The sequence below is a fragment of the Chrysemys picta genome, chromosome 10 (genome assembly GCF_011386835.1).
Source record: "Chrysemys picta bellii isolate R12L10 chromosome 10, ASM1138683v2, whole genome shotgun sequence".
Lineage (NCBI taxonomy): Eukaryota > Metazoa > Chordata > Testudines > Emydidae > Chrysemys > Chrysemys picta.
In genome coordinates, this window is record NC_088800.1 from 77,859,996 (window position 1) to 77,879,485 (window position 19,490).

General features: G+C 45.0%; 1 protein-coding gene across 5 annotated transcripts in view; it reads right to left on the reverse strand.

Annotated features, from left to right (window-relative positions):
* Positions 1 to 19,490, reverse strand: part of CARD11 (caspase recruitment domain family member 11) — a 184,482-nt gene that overhangs the window by 23,922 nt on the left and 141,070 nt on the right. For all 5 annotated transcript variants that reach the window (XM_042853132.2, XM_065560141.1, XM_042853130.2 and 2 more), the window contains 11 exons: positions 15,039 to 15,251; positions 14,221 to 14,358; positions 13,083 to 13,408; positions 12,392 to 12,571; positions 10,316 to 10,468; positions 9,714 to 9,839; positions 8,998 to 9,192; positions 8,161 to 8,340; positions 7,071 to 7,122; positions 5,792 to 5,907; positions 4,521 to 4,624 (listed from right to left, as the gene is read on the reverse strand). In XM_042853132.2, coding sequence (XP_042709066.2) covers positions 4,521 to 4,624; positions 5,792 to 5,907; positions 7,071 to 7,122; positions 8,161 to 8,340; positions 8,998 to 9,192; positions 9,714 to 9,839; positions 10,316 to 10,468; positions 12,392 to 12,571; positions 13,083 to 13,408; positions 14,221 to 14,358; positions 15,039 to 15,237 — 1,769 coding nt within the window. In that variant the 5' untranslated portion in view covers positions 15,238 to 15,251. The remainder of the gene's footprint in view (positions 1 to 4,520; positions 4,625 to 5,791; positions 5,908 to 7,070; positions 7,123 to 8,160; positions 8,341 to 8,997; positions 9,193 to 9,713; positions 9,840 to 10,315; positions 10,469 to 12,391; positions 12,572 to 13,082; positions 13,409 to 14,220; positions 14,359 to 15,038; positions 15,252 to 19,490) is intronic.

The window sequence follows — 19,490 nt, forward strand, 5'->3', positions numbered from 1 at the left end:
ATTTGGTCTGTCTCCCTATTGCATCTTTTCTCCCCAACATTTGTTATTATAGGTTATTGTGACATTTTATGACCTTTCATTCACTTTTCACCATTGAACTTACAATTAAGGTAAATTTGTAGGCCCAGTTATTACAACTGTGTCCAGTCAACTGAGTGATCCAATTGGCTAAATATCTAGGGCAGCTTGGTTATGGCAAATGCTGCCGTAAAGGCTGCAAATTGGTTTAAATGATAACCCCTTATTCTTACCTTTGAGGCTGACATTTTCTCCACTTGATCCAAGGTGAAAGGGGAATTTTTGCAGAAAGTTTGGAGAAAATCAATTCAACTTGTTTTAAATTATGTGATGCTGCAGGGGGAAATAAACCCAACCACTTTTCCCCATTATAAGAAATTGCCTCAATTTATTTTCACACAAATAACTCAAAACCAGCTGAATAGTGAAACCTAAAACTTGGCATGTAAATAGGTTTTTGTTGTTGTTATTGTTGTTTTGAGCATGTCCATGAAATGAACAAGTTTGATAAAAGCTTGGCAGGCTAATCACAAAGTTGTAAGCTATTGAAAAATTACTTCTGAGCATGCTCCAGGGACATCTGTGAAGATTTTTGACTCAGCAGAAAAAGGCTACACTTCTACTCTGCTGGACATTATGCACATCTGTCTTGCCAGACAGAAACAGGATGTGCTGCTGGGACAGCTTGCATGAAGGAAATGCGAGAGCCTCTCTCTCACACACACACAGCTCCAAAAACAAACAAAAAAACCCCTAGTACTTTAACACAGAATCATAGAATATCTGGGTTGGAAGGGACCTCAAGAGATCATCTAGTCCAACCCCCTGCTCAAAGCAGGACCAATCCCCAGACAGATTTTTGCCCCAGATCACTAAGTAGCCCCTTCAAGGATTGAACTCACAATGCTGGGTTTAGCAGGCCAATGCTCAAACCACTGAGCTATCCCTCCCCCCGTCGGGAACTGTCATGGGTAGGGTTACCATACGTCCGTTTTTTCCCGGACATGTCCGGCTTTTCGGCACTCAAATCCCCATCTGGGGGGAACTGCCAAAAAGCCGAACATGTCCGGGAAAATGCCGGCCAGGCACTTCCCCTCCCGCGGTGGCTCTGCTCCTCCCCTGACTCTTTGGCTCTGTTTAAGAAGGCTGGGGAAGCGCTGGCCGGGGGCGCAGGGTCTGGGGGCTGCCTGGCAAACTGTGAAGCCGGTAGCGCTTGGGCAGCCCTTTCTGCGTGGCTGGGAGTGGGAGGGAGGAGGGGGCGGAGTTAGGGCGGGGTTGGGGTAGGGAAGGGGCAGAGTTGGGGCGGGGCTGGGGTGGGAAATGGGCGGGGCCAGGACCCCATGGAGGGTCCTCTTTTTTTATTTATTAAGTATGGTAACCCTAGTCCTGGGTCCAAAGGTTTGCAAACATGGCAGATACCATTATTTGAAGATGGCATTATAGTTTTTACTGCACTCTCAAATTTTAAGTTTTCATTTGAAAAAAATAAGACACATTTTCAAAAATGGCCACTGATTGTGGGTGCCCAGGTTGAGATACATTGGTTCTGATTTTAACAAGTGCTGAACCCTCTGCTCCTAGTGACTTCAAATGCACAAGGGCTCTGTCCCTCTGAAAACTAGAGCCAAGCTGACTCAGCCTGGGCATCTAAAAACTGGGGCAGCCCAACTCAGTGGCCTAAATGTCTATCTTTTTCACATGCTGACACACAGCCAACACTTTGTACACAGATGGGCTGATCTTTCCTCTTAGCTCAACCATGCTGAAAACTGTCTCAAAGAGATGTGAACTCTGCTTCCTCTTCCACCCCATTTACCTCAATGAGGTGTGAACTTCAGAACCTCTTTGGGACCATTTATGTGTTAATGGTACCAAAGCACAGGCAATTGCCTAGTCTCTCTCCTTTGCCTTTATAAAAAAAACTATCACATGCAACCCTCTGGCCCCTACAACAGCACAGCTTAAAGAGGGCACAGTTAAGCCAAAGAGAGTCAGGAAATGTGAAAAATTAAGTACCTACAGTAACATGTACATTTTCCAGTAAACATGTAATGAAACAACCAAAAATGTAATACACCAGATTTTATGAAGAAAAATAGAACTAAAAATGCTAAATATGTGCAATGTATCAAAGTTAACCTTTTAGAAAGAACCTTAACTTCTGTATTTCTTGCTTTTTAAAATTTCCACTGATTTTTGGAGTGCTGGATGAGTTGGGATTACCAGTTGCAACTCCTCCCTCATACACATGTTGTGCATGCATTGATATATGTTTTGTTTCATTATATGTTTATATTTTATATAAAAATAATAAAAATAAAGTTTTAAAAAATTTCCACTGTGTGTCCTGAACACCAGTGTTTTGCATTTCCTAATAAAAGACCAATATTTGGTGTGACAACAATAATAGCAGTTGGGGTGCTACAATCCAATACCAACACATATCAAGATCAGGTCCCAGGACTTTTGCTTTCTTTTTTTTTTTAAAGGAAGTCTGAACTTAAACTGCACATCAGCAGTTATGATGAACTGGGAAATATCTGTACTATTTGTTATGAATATGGTGCAGGCTTCTGCATGTTTGGTTATTGTCATAACTATAAAGGGAAGGGTAACAGCCCTCCTGTGTACAATACTATAAAATCATTTTACCTGTAAAGGGTTAAGAAGCTCAGGTAACCTGCCTGACACCTGACCCAAAGGACCAATAAGGGGACAAGATACTTTCAAATCTTGCGGGGGGAGGGGGGGGGGAAGGCTTTTGTTTGTGCTCTTTGTTTTGGGGGGGGAGTTCGCTCTTGGGACTAAGAGGGACCAGACATCAATCCATGCTCTCCAAACCTTTCTGAACAAGTCTCTCATATTTCAAACTTGTAAGTACAGCCAGGCAAGGCATGTTAGTTTTATCTTTGTTTTCTCAACTTGTATATGTACCTTTTGCTAAGGTGTTTACCTCTGTTTGCTGTAACTTTGAACCTAAGGCTAGAAGGGGGTTCCTCTGGGCTCTTTAAGTTTGATTACCCTGTAAAGTTATTTTCCATCCTGATTTTACAGAGATGATTTTTACCTTTTTCTTTAATTAAAAGCCTTTTTTTTAAGAACCTGATTGATTTTTCCTTGTTTTTAGATCCAAGGGGGTTGGATCTGGATCCACCAGGAGTTGGTCGGAGAAAGGAGGGGGGATGGTTAATTTCTCCTTGTTTTAAGATCCAAGGGGTTGGATCTGTATTCACCAGGGAGTTGGTGGAAGAGTCTCTCAAGACTACCCAGGGAAGGGAGTTAGCCCATTTGGGAGTGGTGGCAGTGGACCAGATCTAAGCTGGTAGTTAAGCTTAGAAGTTTTCATGCAGGCCCCGACATCTGTACCCTAAAGTTCAGAGTGGGGAAGGAGCCTTGACAGTTATGATGAAGGTACTTCCCATGGAGTTTAATTAAAGTAACCAAGAAGGACTGGTAAAACAATGACACAGATAAGGTTTGTTGGGGAATACCCCCTAACTGGCTCCATCCAGACTGGAACGGATTACTCTTCCCAAGGTTAAAGCCTGGAATCAAGGGGGACCCGACCCTCAAGATCTTAGAAAAGGGTGGGGGGGTTGGGGGGAGGTAGGAGAGGCTGCTCACAGTGTATCAGTGAAAAGCTATCAGGCTAGCAAACACAGTAGAAACTACAGCACGGTCAGTCTGTTTCCCCCTGCCAGAGATGGAGAGAGCTGGGCTGAGGGGAATTTACAAAGGTGTAGTGATAGCCATGCATAAGCAGGCCATTTGTCTGGTTTTAAACCAGACAGTCCTGCTTTTCTAAATCTTTGTCCCCCGTCCAGTACTGAGACTAAACCACACGTCGTTTTGTCCGGTATCAGACGAGAGACACCGTCATGAAGAGTGCACTGCTCTGACCCTGCCAGTGTGATGTTGCATGCACTGTGTGAGAGAAGTCACGCCAGCAGGGGCAGGGTGGCACGCTCTTCAAAATGGCACCCCCATGTGGCGTGACCTGGCCCGCACCATGCACATGAGGTCACGACAAGAGGGGTAGGGTCATGCCAGCGAGGGCAGGCCCATGCCGTTCCCAGAAATACCAGAACGTCTGCTACTCCAGGAATGTGTGAGTGGCCATCCTACCCATGCGTGTAGGGGCTTTTTATTGTTTTAACCCTGGGTTCGATGTACTTTGCACCTTTGAAAAATGAATAAAAAAAGCTCTGGTCTGACGATGCTGTTTCTGTATCACTGCAAACATATGCTTGTCACAGGCTCCCCAAGGGAAATTCTTACAGGGGCCAAAACCAAGCTGGGCCTGTGTCAGTAGCATGGTAGGGAGTCATGCATCCAGTCTGAGTCTGACTGGACCACGGGGTTCCACCCAGAATGAGGTGTGAGAAGCCAGGCCAGTCACCTGAGGCGTGCCCTTGGGAAGGACTAAAAGGGATAGGAGGCACAGTTAGTTCTCTAGCCTTAACAGCGTTTTCTACCCATCTTTCACTAACATAGCTACCTACCTGCAATGAGGAGCGTCTTCTTTGTACCGTCGGACTATCGAGTCATTTCCTGGAGGTTCTGGAGTGGTGGACATGATACTGTGGTTGCGATTTCTCAGGGTTTGCTTTTATTTTAAAAAGAAAGAAAGAAAATCCATGTTAAGTGTCAGATCCATTTCTCATTTGAAAAGTCATCAGTGTTTTGGTCTGGTGCTTTACTGCTAGTCTCCATCTAATATGGACTAGGACAAACTCATTCCATGGTCACAGAGTCCCATGCACATGAGCACACGTCTATATGTTCCAACTGTTCTGTGTTTGTGTGTGTTGTGTGTGTGTGTGCGCACGCGCATTGTGTATAGACATGATATGGTCTTATGTGGCAATGCAAGTGGCTGATTCACTGCAGAGTTTTAGCTTTAGCCTTGTTAAGTGAGACATATGTTGCATTGTGAATACATGTACCAGAGGATACAGAAAAAGAAGGAAAATACATGTCTGCTCATTCTAAATAAACTAATAACACCAGTTCATAAACTATTCTAAACTGCCCTGTAATCAAGACAGTGTAATTCATCAGTGTATCTGACTAATAGTCCAAAGGGTATCCCTATAAAGGCAGCTGAGCTTATTAGGAGTGGCAGAGGGTCCCCCACTGGCTAGTCTAGGCCATAGTTTTTAATTTCCTGGGGGCAGCATTTCTTACAGTGCTCTGGCAAGGTCTTTTGTTCTTCATCAGATCTTTTATTAACACTCTGCAAGATCATCCTCTCTAACTATACCTGCTGTGCCAGTGCTCACATTGTGTATAATGGCATGTCTGCCTTGGGAGATTATGGGGCTACTGCCGAAATGGATTGGTTAGTGTGTGCAGAAATTACCAGCTGCTAGCTGCGCCCCTTCTCTGACCCATTGTTGCTTATGGACACGAAGGGCATGAGAAACTCCAATAGAATTTCAAATGTTCCACTAAAATCAATTACAAAGCAGCCTTTGAAGAAACGCCTCCACCTCCTACACTAAGTGTTAAACGGAGAGATGAGATACGGAGAGGGTGTAAATACCCTGTAAAGTCCTGTTGAAATATATTTAAATAAACATAAGCCAGTTATGTGGTTTTGGGAAAGGTTAATAACATGGTTCTAATAACATGCTGGTAAAAAGGATTAGGGAGCTAGTGACAGGGCCCTGAGTTTGACTGCAGCTGGGCTGCTAGTGCAGGGTTGTGGAAGCTCTGAATCACATTATAGGGAAGGTCACAGACAAACAAGGGGCACCCGAAGGCTCCTTACAATTTTGCCAACTTCACAGCTGCTGACTGAGTTATTGATGGAAACAGGATTGGAGGAACTGGTGTCTGTGCGGCTGCTGCTGGCATCAGCCCCGTCTTCATCCTGTGCTCTGACTGCTGTGCTCACAAATGACAGAGACAAAGGCAAAGGCAGAGAGGGAGATGGACACCAGAGATATTTATATTAGATCCACTTCAGTACAAATTCTTCCTCACATTCCCAACAACATGTAGGATTTTCCACCCATTCGGGCTTATCTTCTGTCTGCCCCTTCATTCTCTTTACTGAATGGGAGATTGAGGGAGCTCTCCTTTGCCTTCTGATTCCAGCACTCTTTCCTGTTGGGAGATGCGCTAAAGCAGGAATGTGCACACTTCTGGGGAGCACTCTGCCCCTCATTCAACCCCCTCTTTAAAACACGTTTCTCCTATGAGGTTCATGAACATTAATCCACCAATTAAAGAAATGTCTTATTTATATAAAAACTTAAACGAGCTGGAACTGGTCATCTGCTCCATGGGTGGAGATTAATCCATCTGCTCATGTAACATACTATGTGTCTGAACTCTACTGATTGTCTGCTTAACACGTAGGCTCCATGGAACAGTGACCATCTCTTCTTCTACCTTCTACCATTCTACTCAGTACAATGCTAAGCATGCTGCCTGCACATAACAAATAATGCACATATTCCCGGCTCAAACCATTTCTTTTTGTTAAGTGTCTGTTAGTTAAATGCAGGCACTAGGAAAATTCAGACAGCCAAGACGCACATGATAATTTGGTGAGATTACAGCTAACTGATGGATATGTAAAAATAAATATCAACAGGGGATTAGAGTAAAAAATGGACTCCATCTTGCCAACAGATAAAGGGACTGTTTAGATGACCCAGTAGATTAGGGGCACTTCCTACTCAAAGATTCCATCAATATTCAGAATGGTATGATGATCTTTAAAGTAGGTCTAATTTTGACCCTTTTTAAATTATAATCAGATAGAAGATGCCAGTTAAAAGTAGCTAGAAAGCTGAGACTGTCTATGGGACGGGATAAAGCAGTCTATAGAGTGACCATGGATGGAAAGAATGATCAGACAGCCTCTCGTCAATTTGAAATGACGATTAACATCATTTAGTGCAAAAGAAAACTGCTGCTTAGGTCTCTCGGGTTTAGTTCTGAGTTCGCCCTGTTGGCATGTTTGTTAGAACAAACTGACGCAGATGGACTAGATGAGACAGACTGAGACAGGCAATAGGGATACTGGTGCTCTCTCTGACCTTGAAAATCTGATGCTTTGCTTGTATTGATGGGGGATTTAGCTCGTGGTAGCTGAAAGAAAAAAGACAGAAATCAAGCCAAACTCAGGATATGTGTCACATTCACTGTAGAACAGACACCTCCCTTCCTTCCCCTTTGTCACACTGCAGAGCCTATGTGCCCTCATCAAACAGGGCCTGGAGAAGAGTTATTTAAACACCAAATGCACTGCAGTTCCCATATTCTGCAAAGGGAATGACAAAAGATGAAGTGGGTCTCTTGTGACTGGTTTAAACAGGCTGCTCATACAAGAAGCCTCCCTTTGCCAGGTAAAAGGAAAAAAATGGACCTCCACTGCTCCTGGCAATAAAGACAGCCGGGGCTCAGAAAGGTTAGGAAAGACAGAGAGAATTCAGATGGGGACACAGAGAAAGAGCAGCTCATACATTCTATACCAATCTTAGGTAGGTTTTTACAATTCATGAATGTAGTGGCAGCCACAGTCAGCCCAGTAGTCAGGGAAGTCAAGGACCTCAGTCATGCTGCCGCTTATATTTGAATGGGTAGGACATGCTTCATGTAATTCTGAATTAGCTAGCTATGTTTGCTCCAGATTTTGTTCATTTCTTCCGATCGCAGGGCCGTCCAGAGGATTCAGGGGGCCTGGGGTCTTCGGCGGCGGGTCTTCAGGGCATTTCGGCGGTGGGTCCCGGAGCGGAAGGACCCCCCCACCGTCGAAGACCCAGAGCGGAAGAAGCTCCGGGGGCCCGGACCCCACGAGAGTTTTCTGGGGTCCTCAGAGCGAGTGAAGGACCCCACTCCCGGGGCCCCGAAAAACTCTCGTGGAGGTCCCTGTGGGGCCCGGGGTCTGGGGCAAATTGCCCCACTTGCCCCCCCCCGCCCCCCCGGGTGGCCCTGTCCGATCGTTCCTTCCAGACGATGCCAGCTTTTCCATCAGTGCTGCATTTGTATGGAGCGCATAGGGGAGGAGGAAAAGGGGGCAGCAATTTTCCCATGAAACCTGATTGCTTTCCCCCCGCACAAAGCCTGACTGTATCTCCTCCACAACCCATCTGAACTACACAGTTCTGGCCTCAGATTGGGACACACCTGGATTCCCTTCAGGTTCATTCTTCTCTTAAGTCGAGACTGATCAAGGAGGAAGAATTTATTGTCTTCTGCTGACTCTTCAGAGGTGGAGGAGTCATCTGCTTCCTGACCATTGGCTTTGGGGCCAGGAGCACCAAAGGTCTGGGAAATAATGGTAACCGGCAGATTCCTTGGTAAACTCTAGAGATAAAAGAGAGATTTTAGTGACCTTTTGCTGAAGGCTATTGCCAAAAGCTTAGCACTACTTCTGGTGGCCTCCCTTTAGTACATCAGGCGGGGCTGCCTGTGGACCGAGTGAGGCCTGCATGCTCAGTTGTCATGGTGTTCAGGCCACATTCCTGTAGTTCAAGACAGCCGCTGTCTGTTGACCAAATAGATTGTGGTTCAGGTCTCAAACTAGAGACTGAAACTGAAATTCACAGAAATTTCTGTTTGTCTTTAGCATTAGTTCATGGCCCATAACCAGTTTACCTATTTGCAAACTTCATTAGAACTAGCTCCTCAGAAAGAGTTGTTAGGAGTTTCCTTCCCCAGTATGCAAGCAATCCACCCTCCACATTTCCTCCTCTTCCATTTAGTGTCAAGGCTCAGCAGAAGTGAACTGCCAGTCTCTGAGAGACTATGTGGGTGGCAGAGCCAAGTTCCACCCCTTAGCCCTGGAGGGCTTCTCACACCATTGAAGTTGAATAGAAGAGAAATTTCCCTCAACTGCTTTCTTCAGGCTAGCATTGCTGCTCACAGAGGGAATAAAAATAAAATCCCATCCTCCTCTTCATCATGCTGTAACTGAGACAGCCATGAAGGGAAGAGAGCACAGCTAGTTCTCCCTCGCCCTACCTGGTCATGACAGTTCTCCTTAGAGAGTCGTCGGAGTTTGCACTCCAGGTTAACAATGCAAGCCTCCTTCCGGACTGCCTCGATCCGAAGTTCATCGTTCTTCTCCTCCAGCTCCCGGATCTGCTTTCTGTATTTGTCCTTCTCAATCAGGCACTGTGAGTATTGGGTCTGTGCCTCATCTCGGGAACGAAATGCCTGCAGAGGAAGGAAAACACTGCTTACCCATGTGCGCCACATGGGTTCTCATCTTAATTTAGATTGCACAGTCTTTGGGACAGGGACTGTCTCTTACTGTGTGTTTGTACAGCTCCTAGCACAATGTTTGGGACCTCTGTGCACTATAGCAATACGATTAATGAAGATGATGATGGCTGACAACTTTTAGTTGGCAGCAAATGTTGCAGAGTGCTAACCAAAACCCTTGACATTAATAAGCAGCCTACTGTGTTGCCATTAAAAAGTCAGCACCCACTGGCAGCTGCCACAGAACCTCGAAGAATCTCCCTATGCTTAGACTAGTAGATAACAGTAGTATGGCAAATGCCACTATTTAGCAAGTGTTTACTGTTTTTTAATAGCAACCACTATATGTAACAAATGTAGTGATACTTTGGGTCCAATTACCCTCAATTCCCAGAAGTGGCTTCCAGCAGAAACAGAAGAAAGAGAAGATCCAATTTCTCATTGTTACTTCCCCCGTTTCAAATGCGACGTACCTGGTCTCGCTCCTTCTCCACCTCCTCAAGCTGTATCATCACAGTGGTCATACGGTGCTTGTACATCTCACAGTCTTTCCCCAGAGTTGAGCACTTTAATTCCAGGTCTTCTTTCTCCTCAAGATACTGCAAATGACACAGACTAATCAATACAAGCTGTACATCAAAGTAATCGGGAGGTCTACCCTGCTGCATGGAGGAGATTCCTGTTCACCTCCAGGTGTGCACTAATCTATACATTTGCTTACATAAGACATAGACACATATGGCTAGAGTGAAGCCCCGTGCTGAAAAGGCATGGCTGTGAGGAAGCTCAGACTGCTGCAGTCCAAGCTGATGCTGATGGGGTCTTGTTGTAAATTACTCCCACAGCAGTGAATGTTGTCTATATGAAAAATAATTGGTTTGAAGGAATTGCACCTGCCCTGTCTGGATGACCCTAGACAGATTCATGTGAACAGCTGACGATGGGAAGGGAGGACCAAACCAAATTGCTACTGTACTTCTCCATCAGCAGTCACCTGCAGGTATCACTGGCCATCGCAATCAGAGATCCCTCAAAGAGATCTGATCCCATTCTTTCAGTCCTGTCTTTCTCTCACCTTGTCTCTCAGATCCTCCACATGACGGATCTCCTCCTGGAGATAAAAAATCTTGTTGACCAGCTCCTGGCGGTCCTCTAGCGCCTCCTTACGGTCATGCTCCAAGATATCCAAGATGGCTTTGTCCGAATCTGGCAAGCTACGTTTGCCAGCCTGAGGGGACAAGGTTTAAAGATATAGGACAGGAGGAGAGAGAAAGAGAGAAAAAAAGGGATGCAGAGAAGAAAGAAACAGACAGACAGTAGAAGAAAAAGAAGAGAAAATGAGATTGCAGTGTGAAAGTAGGAGAAGGGAGGGATATTTGTTAATGTTTTGAAAGCTGAACAAAGCCCAGCTCACTGTCAGAATGGCTGTGGAGAAGGGGTTATTTTTATTGGATCTGATATAATTTGATACATTTTGGATGCAGCGACAATGAGCAGCCGCTCCTTTGTTCCAGGCCCTGCATTCAAAACCTCTCTCTATTAATCAGCCCACTGAGCACAGAGTTTGCCCTTTGCCAAGGAGCAGGGCCCAAGAAAACATGCAGAGGAATTTTTAAAACATGCAGACTTTGCATGACTATGCTTAATGAATATTAAACACATGCTTAGAGTCACCAATGCCCCTGCCTAGAACTAATACTTCATTTTCTACAATGTCCAGAAACTTTCTTTCCCCCTTTAGGAATTAAAATTAACAAGATGACTGTGGGAGAAATAAATTGCAGCCAAAAATAACCACATAAACCAGGAATCAAAGACAAAAAACTTAAGCAAGAAAATGCAAATTTATTTTAAAAATACTTATACTAAGTTGGAGAGTCCACTGACATTTTGATTACTGAATAAAATAAGTATTTCTAAAATAAGTTGGCTTTTTGTTATTTTGGGTGTGTTTTGTTCCCATTTTTAGGTAGTTATTTTTTGGCGATTATTTCATTATTTCCTTGTGCGTCATAGTAATCATCATGTTAATTTTTAACAGCATACGAGTCTTCAGATTCGTCTCAAAGTAAGCTTAGATATTATACCTTTTTTAAGATTTGAGCTTCACCTGGTAGAAAACTAAGGCCTGCTCTATACTAGGAAATTAGGTTGGTATAACTACGTCGCTCAGGGGTGTGAAAAATCCACACCCCTGAGCGACACAGTTAAACTGACCTAATCCCCAGTGGAAACTGAGCTAGGTCGACGGGGGAATTCTCCCATCGACCTACCTGCTGCCTCCCCTGAGAGGTGGAGTGCCTACATAGCATAGGTAGTGTCTTCCTGGAAGCACTATAGTGGTGTAGCGGTTTATGGGTAGGCAAGCCCTAAAACTTTTTAGGCACTGCCAGAGAGGCTACAGCTGGGCTCTGGCATAAGAATGAGTTGAGAATCTTTAAAAGGCGTCATTCTAAAAAGGAAAATCTGTTCCTGCAAGGTGCTAAGCACTCGCACATTGAGATAGATGCTGGGGTCTGGCCAAGCCCTGCTTAGCACATCACCTGAAAAGGAGGGCTAAGGTGGCTGTGCCCTCCTTTATGCCCTTCCCTTACCTGGAGCTGGCCACCCCTGGCGAAGCCCCCAATGCCAGTTAGAGCAGTTTTCTGCAATAACCCACAAGGAGGTCGTCTCAGTAGCTTGTGACTTCTGGAGCGCAGAAACATTCTGACCAGGCCTCCTTTCCCCAGTCAAATCCCTTACTCCAGCCTGGGTGATGACATAGGACTGGCTGTGCAGACCCTACATCAGGAGTATCTAGGGGAGCTAGTTAAAGGGGTTTTGCATTGGTGAGCTGGGGCAAAACAACTCCAGCAGAGCCAGGATTTGTCTCATTGATTTCAATAGGAATCGAGAGGGCTCAGCACTTCATAGCAGACACTCAGCACCTTGCAGGATCCAGCCCTTTCGCTTGTGCATCTGTTTTATATGGGGTAATCTGTAGAAAGTTGGGGGCTGTGCAACCTTTTGGTCTTTGCAAACTTTGTGATTGGGTTCATTGTAGTTCTGGGGGCACAGCTTCCCCCCACCTTTCCCACCAGTATAATGGGCGTGTGTACTGATTTCAAGGCACAGAGTAAGAGGATGGGGCATCATTCCTCCTCTGGCTTACCTGAATGATAGATTGTAACTCTTGGATTTTGGTCTTCATGATCTCATTCTCCCGCTCCAACTCCAGAACCTGTTCCTTCTTGGGTCGGTTTTCAATGTCATTCTTCAGCTTCAGTGACTGGTTCCTCTCCAGCTTGCATTCCTCCTCCATCTTATTCAACCGATGCTTCAGCTGGTCAATCTAGGACACCCCAGGAACCAATGAAAAGCAGAAAGAGGCACAGGGAAAAAAAAGATTCTCCAAAATACATCAAGCCTCTGTATATGCGTCTCTAAATACATCCTCACCTCTAGTTGAGTGCACACAAAACATGGACTTCATGCTCTTGGGGTGGTTAATTCCCAACAGCTCAATACAGTGCCAGCATGGTATGCTGGAACTCTTGGATAATCCACCATGAAACTTTAGTGCATACTTGGGTAACTGCCCCAATATATTATTGATGCTGAAAAAACAATGTTTTTCCTTTCTCCATAGGCTGGGAAGTCCCATCCCTCAGAGGGAATCTTACACTAATACACATCATCTCCGCTTAACATTTCATTATGCTGTGAGCCTCTAACCTGGATAAGCAAAGCAAGTACGAGTTCTACACACCTTTAGCATAATTGAAAATACCACTGAGCCAATTGCCACACTTCATGCTCCATCTGTGATTTATACCCAAACCAATCCAGAGCATCTCTTTTACCTCTAGCTGGAGGTCCCGGCTCCTCATCACAGCCATGTTCTTCTCTTCGCTCAGCTGGGCGTATCTCATGGCCAGGTTGTAGTTCTCATCCTTCACTTTGATCAGCTCATCGTTGTAGTTGTTCCTTTCCTCCTTCATCTTGTTGTATCTCTCCTGGAAGGTCAGCAACTCTATATTGTTCAATTTCAGCTGCTTCCTGTCATCCTCCAGCTGGCGGGACTTGGCCAAGAGTTCACAGCGCTGCACATCCTTTGTCTTCACCTGCTGCTGTAGCTTAATGATTTCATTCATTAGGAAATGGGTGAGACCCTCATGTCCCTCCTCCACTGAAAAGAATCAAACAGCCCATCAGCTTCAAGAACCATGGCACTGCTCTGGAGCAGGTTAATAATGTGGGTTCAGGCAAAGTTGGGACAGCACAGGTGGGGAACAAACAAATGCACATGCACACACACACACACACACAATGAAATATACAGACACAGTCAAACTCACTAGCAGACACACAAATACCATACATAGACAATACAATCATACATATATGCACCCCATCATATATAGAGTCACTATACACAGACACATACGTATATTTATATTCATACATGCACATGTTCAGAGTACACACAGACAGCATATGTAACTGCATATGTACACTCAAACTCATCAACTCAGTCTCCACACACATTCTAATACACAGGTATATATACTACAATGGTGAATACACACATATCCATGCACCTGTTTTTGGACTTGGTGGAGCAGGTTCATGTACACCCATTGGATCTCAGTTATCCTGGTGCAAATCCAGAGTACCTCTGTCTATTTCAACAGAGCTACCCCAGACTCACACCAGTGTAACTGAGATGAGATTCTGGTCCCTAATGTCTTTCCGTGAGGCACCTTGTAATGACTGCCATCCTAGAAACGGAGGCAGACTGGGTAGCACTCCTACAACCGGGGTGTTGCTTTCACCAACAGCTTAGTCAATGCTAGGCCGTACCAGACCAGAGAGTGAGAAGTGGGAATGAGCTACTACCCGTCACTACGCCTCATTAACACTTCTCATCTGAAAAAAAAATCAGTCTTATCTCGTGTCTTGACTCCATCCCTTATTTCCTCAGGGACTGATCCTACTCACCGACAATGGTAGAAAATCTCCGTGTGGGCTCCTTCCCCGTCACCAGTTTGTAGAGTTCAGGATAGTAAAACTCCAGGCTTTCTAAGAAAACTACATAGCCCCTTTGACCCTTGGTATGAAGGATGTCCAGCAGTCGGCCTAGGGACAACCCAACAATAGTGCAATGAGAGAGGACACAGGAGTACTGGGAACAGGATAATCAGATATTGTAACCCTGAGGCCAAGCCCGCTCCAGATTTAACGTCGCTGGCACATAAATACAGCGTGGAAAAGCCAGTCTTGTCACACTGTGCGCAGCTGATCTCATGAAGCTATGCCATGTATACTCCATGTTTGTGCGGGCTGTTACTCTGAAGGAATAGGGTAGGGATGGTAGCATTTGGATTTGAGCCTTCGAAAGACAGTGGCATTCAACGCAGCCCACGCTGTACGGTACTGAAATGCCAGAATTGCAAACCTTTCCATCAAAAGTGATGCTCAAATCAAAGGGGTGCTGCTGACCAGCCCTGATTGACAGAGATATCTGGGCATCAGGCATGAAAGAGCAGTGGTTGCTGCCTCTCATAACTGAAATGTACTGGCAAATGTAGGAATGAAAACTTGGTGAGCATCAATCTGTACAACACAGGCTTGGCTATAGTCACTACTACCAAACAGCAGTTCATTTTCGTGAACATCAGATTTTCCCCCAAAAATCGAACTGAAAGGGAACAGAGAGCCCTTCATAGATTTTAATTCAATGCTGGGGTCAGGTCAACCCAACCCAGGCAATGCAGCACACAAACTGGTGCAGTCTTGGCCGTTCAGGAAAGAATTACCTGCTCGGTTAATTTTGGAGAGCAGCATATGCGAGTTGAGCACCTCGTCCTCATCTTGCTCGTCGATGACTTTACACTGACGCAGATATGGGGTCAACTTGGCTGGATTGATGTACCGGCTCAGCATGTGCCGATTGCACTCTACATTCTCCCACAGGGCTTCCTCCTCATCTTTCAGCATCTCTAGGCAGTCATCCATTTCTGGCTCTGCTCCTTAGCAAGGGAAACAAATCAGCAAATAAATACAAAGCACTCCGACTCAGGAGGGTTTCAGTCCTGTTTACCATTCTGAGCTGCCCTGTCACATGCGATGAACTCGGCTGCACCTCTCAGGAATGCTGATATTGCCCTATATTAAAAGTGTTTGTGCTGAAGTGCAACCCGTCTTCAGCTCATCTGAGAAGTGACAGCTTAGAGAGGTTCTAGCTAGACTCTGAACGATTGCATATTGCTCAAGCGATGATTCTGCAGCCCGGTTAACACTATGATAGTTCCTAAAAGTCAGAGAATTCCTCTTCTGAATGGTTACTGTGCTGCAGGATGTGTAATGGAAGAAAGGGGCCTGAATTTGCAGAGCTCAGCAGCACAAAGACATGCAGTCACTAAACTATTATGGGGCATTCACTCTCTCCCCTCCCCACACAGGTTTATCTCAGCTTTACAGATGTGAGCATGTACGCTTCAGGTGTATGTGCAATGTGCAGCTATATGTGTGAGTGACTGCCTCTGAATTTCCAAAAGTAGATGTATGCACATGCAGTACATGGTGGCTGTCTGGTAATCAGTGCATGGGCATGAACGTAAGTATCTGTGTGCATACAGGTGTCTGTGTGTGTGTGTATGAGTGGGTTTAAATGTGTGTGACACCATCGGAGCATGAAAATATTCTTGACTCATGCAAAATGTGGTCACATAATATTTGAGCTGTTGCTAAACGGTCTCCTGCCAACTTTTTCTTGGTGACCAGCTCATCCAGGAAGGTTTCAGGGCAGGCAACAATGAGGTGAGAAAACGTAGCGAAGTAAGTCAGCACACAGCAAAAGAAATCTCCCAGGCATCAGATAGGAACGCTAGGTACTCTGAATTTTAAATGTTTTTATAATGCACTCTAAGCTTAGCAATCAAGTCAGAGTTAGCCATTCTGGCTGGCTGGACTCAGCCTATCTTCAAGATGTTAACAGCAGCCTCCTATTATTATATCACAGTAGTGCCTGGGAGAGCCCAACCCAGACTGCAGACCCACTTTTCAAACACATAGGCAGAGATCTAAACAGGACAGACAAAGGCTGGAGGAGATGGGGAGCTGAGAGCACAGAGAGATTCAGTGACTTGCACATGGGGCCGTCCATAAATTACATAACTCATTAGGGTCCTTAATCTGTGTGTTTGTTCCAGCATTACAAGGGGGTGGGTGGATCTTTAAAAAAGTCACCGAAAATGTGTTATGTAATTAATGGACAACCCCTAAGTTCACACAAAGAAAGTCTGTGGCAGGAACTGAACCCAGCTCTCCTGACTCCCAATACAGGGCTTTCAACCCAAGACCTTCCTTCCCAGTGATGTGTTTGAGAAAAGAACTTTCTATGTGCATGGCCTACAATCAAATGTAATAAGTGTAAGGAATGCTGCATACAGCAGGTATATTATGTAAACACCACAACACCCTCAGATGGGGAAAGGAAAGGCAGAGACAGTTCCCTTAAAGCTCCTTCCAGGGTGCTCAGATCAAGGATGTGGTAACAGATTTTTGGATGGAACTAGGAGAAGGAAGTGTTCTGGCCCTACTGCAAGCAATCCCCAAAGCACCCTGTCAAGCCCTGAAATCCCACCAGGGATAAAAGGAGGCTAGGGGCTCTATCCAGGAGGTTTCCTTAAGCCAGATATTGAAGGTTTTAAAAGGATGTGATCTAAAAACAATATGCTGTTCTCCAGGTCTGAGAACAAGAGTTCTGCTTGATGAGACTTTTCTTAGTAACTGACTTTTAATCAGTAACTAATTAGCTCAACAGCAATAAACTATTTTCCTTGGGCCAGAAGAGTTCTCGTGAATGCGTTATGACTTCCTCAGCCTCCAGTTTCAGGAACTGCAAAACTGCCTGGGAAACACTGGGAGTCACTGAGCTGAGCCAGCCCTTAGGGTTAGGTCTATGAAGCCTGGGGCTGAAAGCGCCTTCAAATTTGGGGGAACTAGAAATTTGACGCCTTGTCTACGTGAGAAAGATTTTTCTGAATATGTTTTACTGCTAGAACTAATGCAGAATAACTATAGTGAAGGAGTCTGTACACTGCTTTGTTGATGCCATCTGTGGTCACTTGGGTGCCTTTGGCCGTTGTTATAGTGCCATCCAAGGCCTTCCTCCCCATGTTGGGGTTTGGTGGTGATCTCCCTTGCAAAAATCCAGTCCAGCTCCTCATAGTAGGGACAGATAGTGGGAGCATTACTGGAGGTCCCGTTCTTGTCTCTTGCCAGAGCTCTTTTGTTTTGTAGCAGCACTGGCCTATGTCCCAGGACTACCCTTTCTCCTCCATTTGTTTTTCCTTGCATCTAGTGACTGCTGTTCGGATGGGCCTGGATGATCTATTCTCGCCAAAAGGCAAGGAAGCCCAGAACTGCCAGATGGGAGAACGAAGAAGCACAGGGCATGGCTGCTATTTTGGGTATGTAGCTCCACCACAGACAGGAATTGCAAAGGCATGCACTTACCTGAGTGCTAACATTTAAAAGAAAAGAGGACACCCATTCAAACGACCCCAAAGCAGTAGAGGGCACACAATCCAGATGTGAAGCTATGCAGTTTCGACAGCAGTGGGAGGACTGCCTGAAGTGAAACAGTTAATCCAAAATACTGCTGTGTCCTAGGGTGACCAGATGTCCTGATTTTATAGGGACAGTCCCGATTTTTGGGTCTTTTTCTTATATAGGCTCCTATTACCCCCACCCCCATCCCGATTTTTCACACTTGCTGTCTGGTCACCTTACTGTGTCCACAGGAACCTTACACTGAAAAACTCATTCTGGAATAGTGGTATTTCACTTCCAAAGCAGAATAATAAGTGTGGGATACAATGCCAGAGAATTAAAAAAAAAATAGTGGGTGTATGTGTGTGTGTGTGCGTGCGCGCACGCACGGTAGTTCTTCCCCCCCCCCCCCCCCCCAAAAAAAAACCCCTAAAGTTATTTCTTGCACACAAGGCCTAAGAGTATCTTAGCTTTCATTCTTTTAAAGCTAAATTTCTAGCCCTTTTCCTTGAGAGGATGGACCAAATGTGGGCCAAAGCTTGGACCTAAAGATCACAGAGGAACTAAAGATCACCCTTATATCCACCCAGGGCTAGTCTTTTGCATCCAAAAGCCCAATGCCCCAGAGATGGGCCTCAAGGGGAGCAATATAAACTCTTCTCTGGAGTTCACAACACCCCAGAATCTCTTCCAGCCTGCTCTGTGGAATCAGGAACTGTTACATTCTTTGCCAGTGCTCCCTTGGGACATCACTGAGGGATCCCTCCATGAGATGATTCAAAGAGCGGAGTTCACTCAGCAATACCACTCTATTGCAGAAACGTTTTCATAGGAATTTAAAAAAAAAAAACCTCCATCAAGATCCTCCCATTTAGGAATATAAGAACTTCATTATAAAACAAGATTTACTACACGTGCACAAGCCATCAAAAAAATCCTAGAGGAGTGGTCCTCTGTCTCCATACAAGAGCCTTTTGCTTCTTTCTTTACATCTCCCACCTTTGAAGTCCAGTGTGACAAACATCCTTGACTCCTCTCAGAGCTGATGTTTGGTCTATTAGAGGGGCTATTAGTGAGTAAAATACAGCTTCAGGAGCTCAGGGTTTTGCATCGCGGGATTCCTTGGGTCTGATTCTGTTCTTATTTACAAGAGTGTGAACCTGGAGTAACCTTTCCATTGTCTTCCATAGAATTACTCCTGTTGTTCACTGGAAAAACCAAAGGTGATTCTATGACAGCACCAAATGTCTATTTAACTTACTATTTAACCTAATACTCTATAATTAATTAAATACTAGTGAGAGGCTGGAGCCTGGGTGCTCTGGTCAGGAAACAGAGGAGGTCAACTAAAGTCCAATGAAAACTAACAAATTCACTGCATTAATGGCTAAGAGTTTTAAATGGAGAAGAGACTTCCAGCAGCACACACTTCCTGCATATCTGAAGTGCATTATTCCTTGCCTCTATCCTTCCTTCCTCTGACATCTTTGCAGAGAAGCTGTTTTCACTTAAAATAAAAAGCAATTAAAAATGACAGATTTCAGTGTCCTTGAAATGTATAAAAATATGTAACCATTTATGCATCTGATCTTTATAAGCATTCTCTAGCATCTGATTCCAGCTCGTCTTGAGTTGTAACCTGACACCTTCAGAGACTATTAAGTACCATGGAAACACTTTAGCATCCATCACAAATCACAGGTGCAAATACA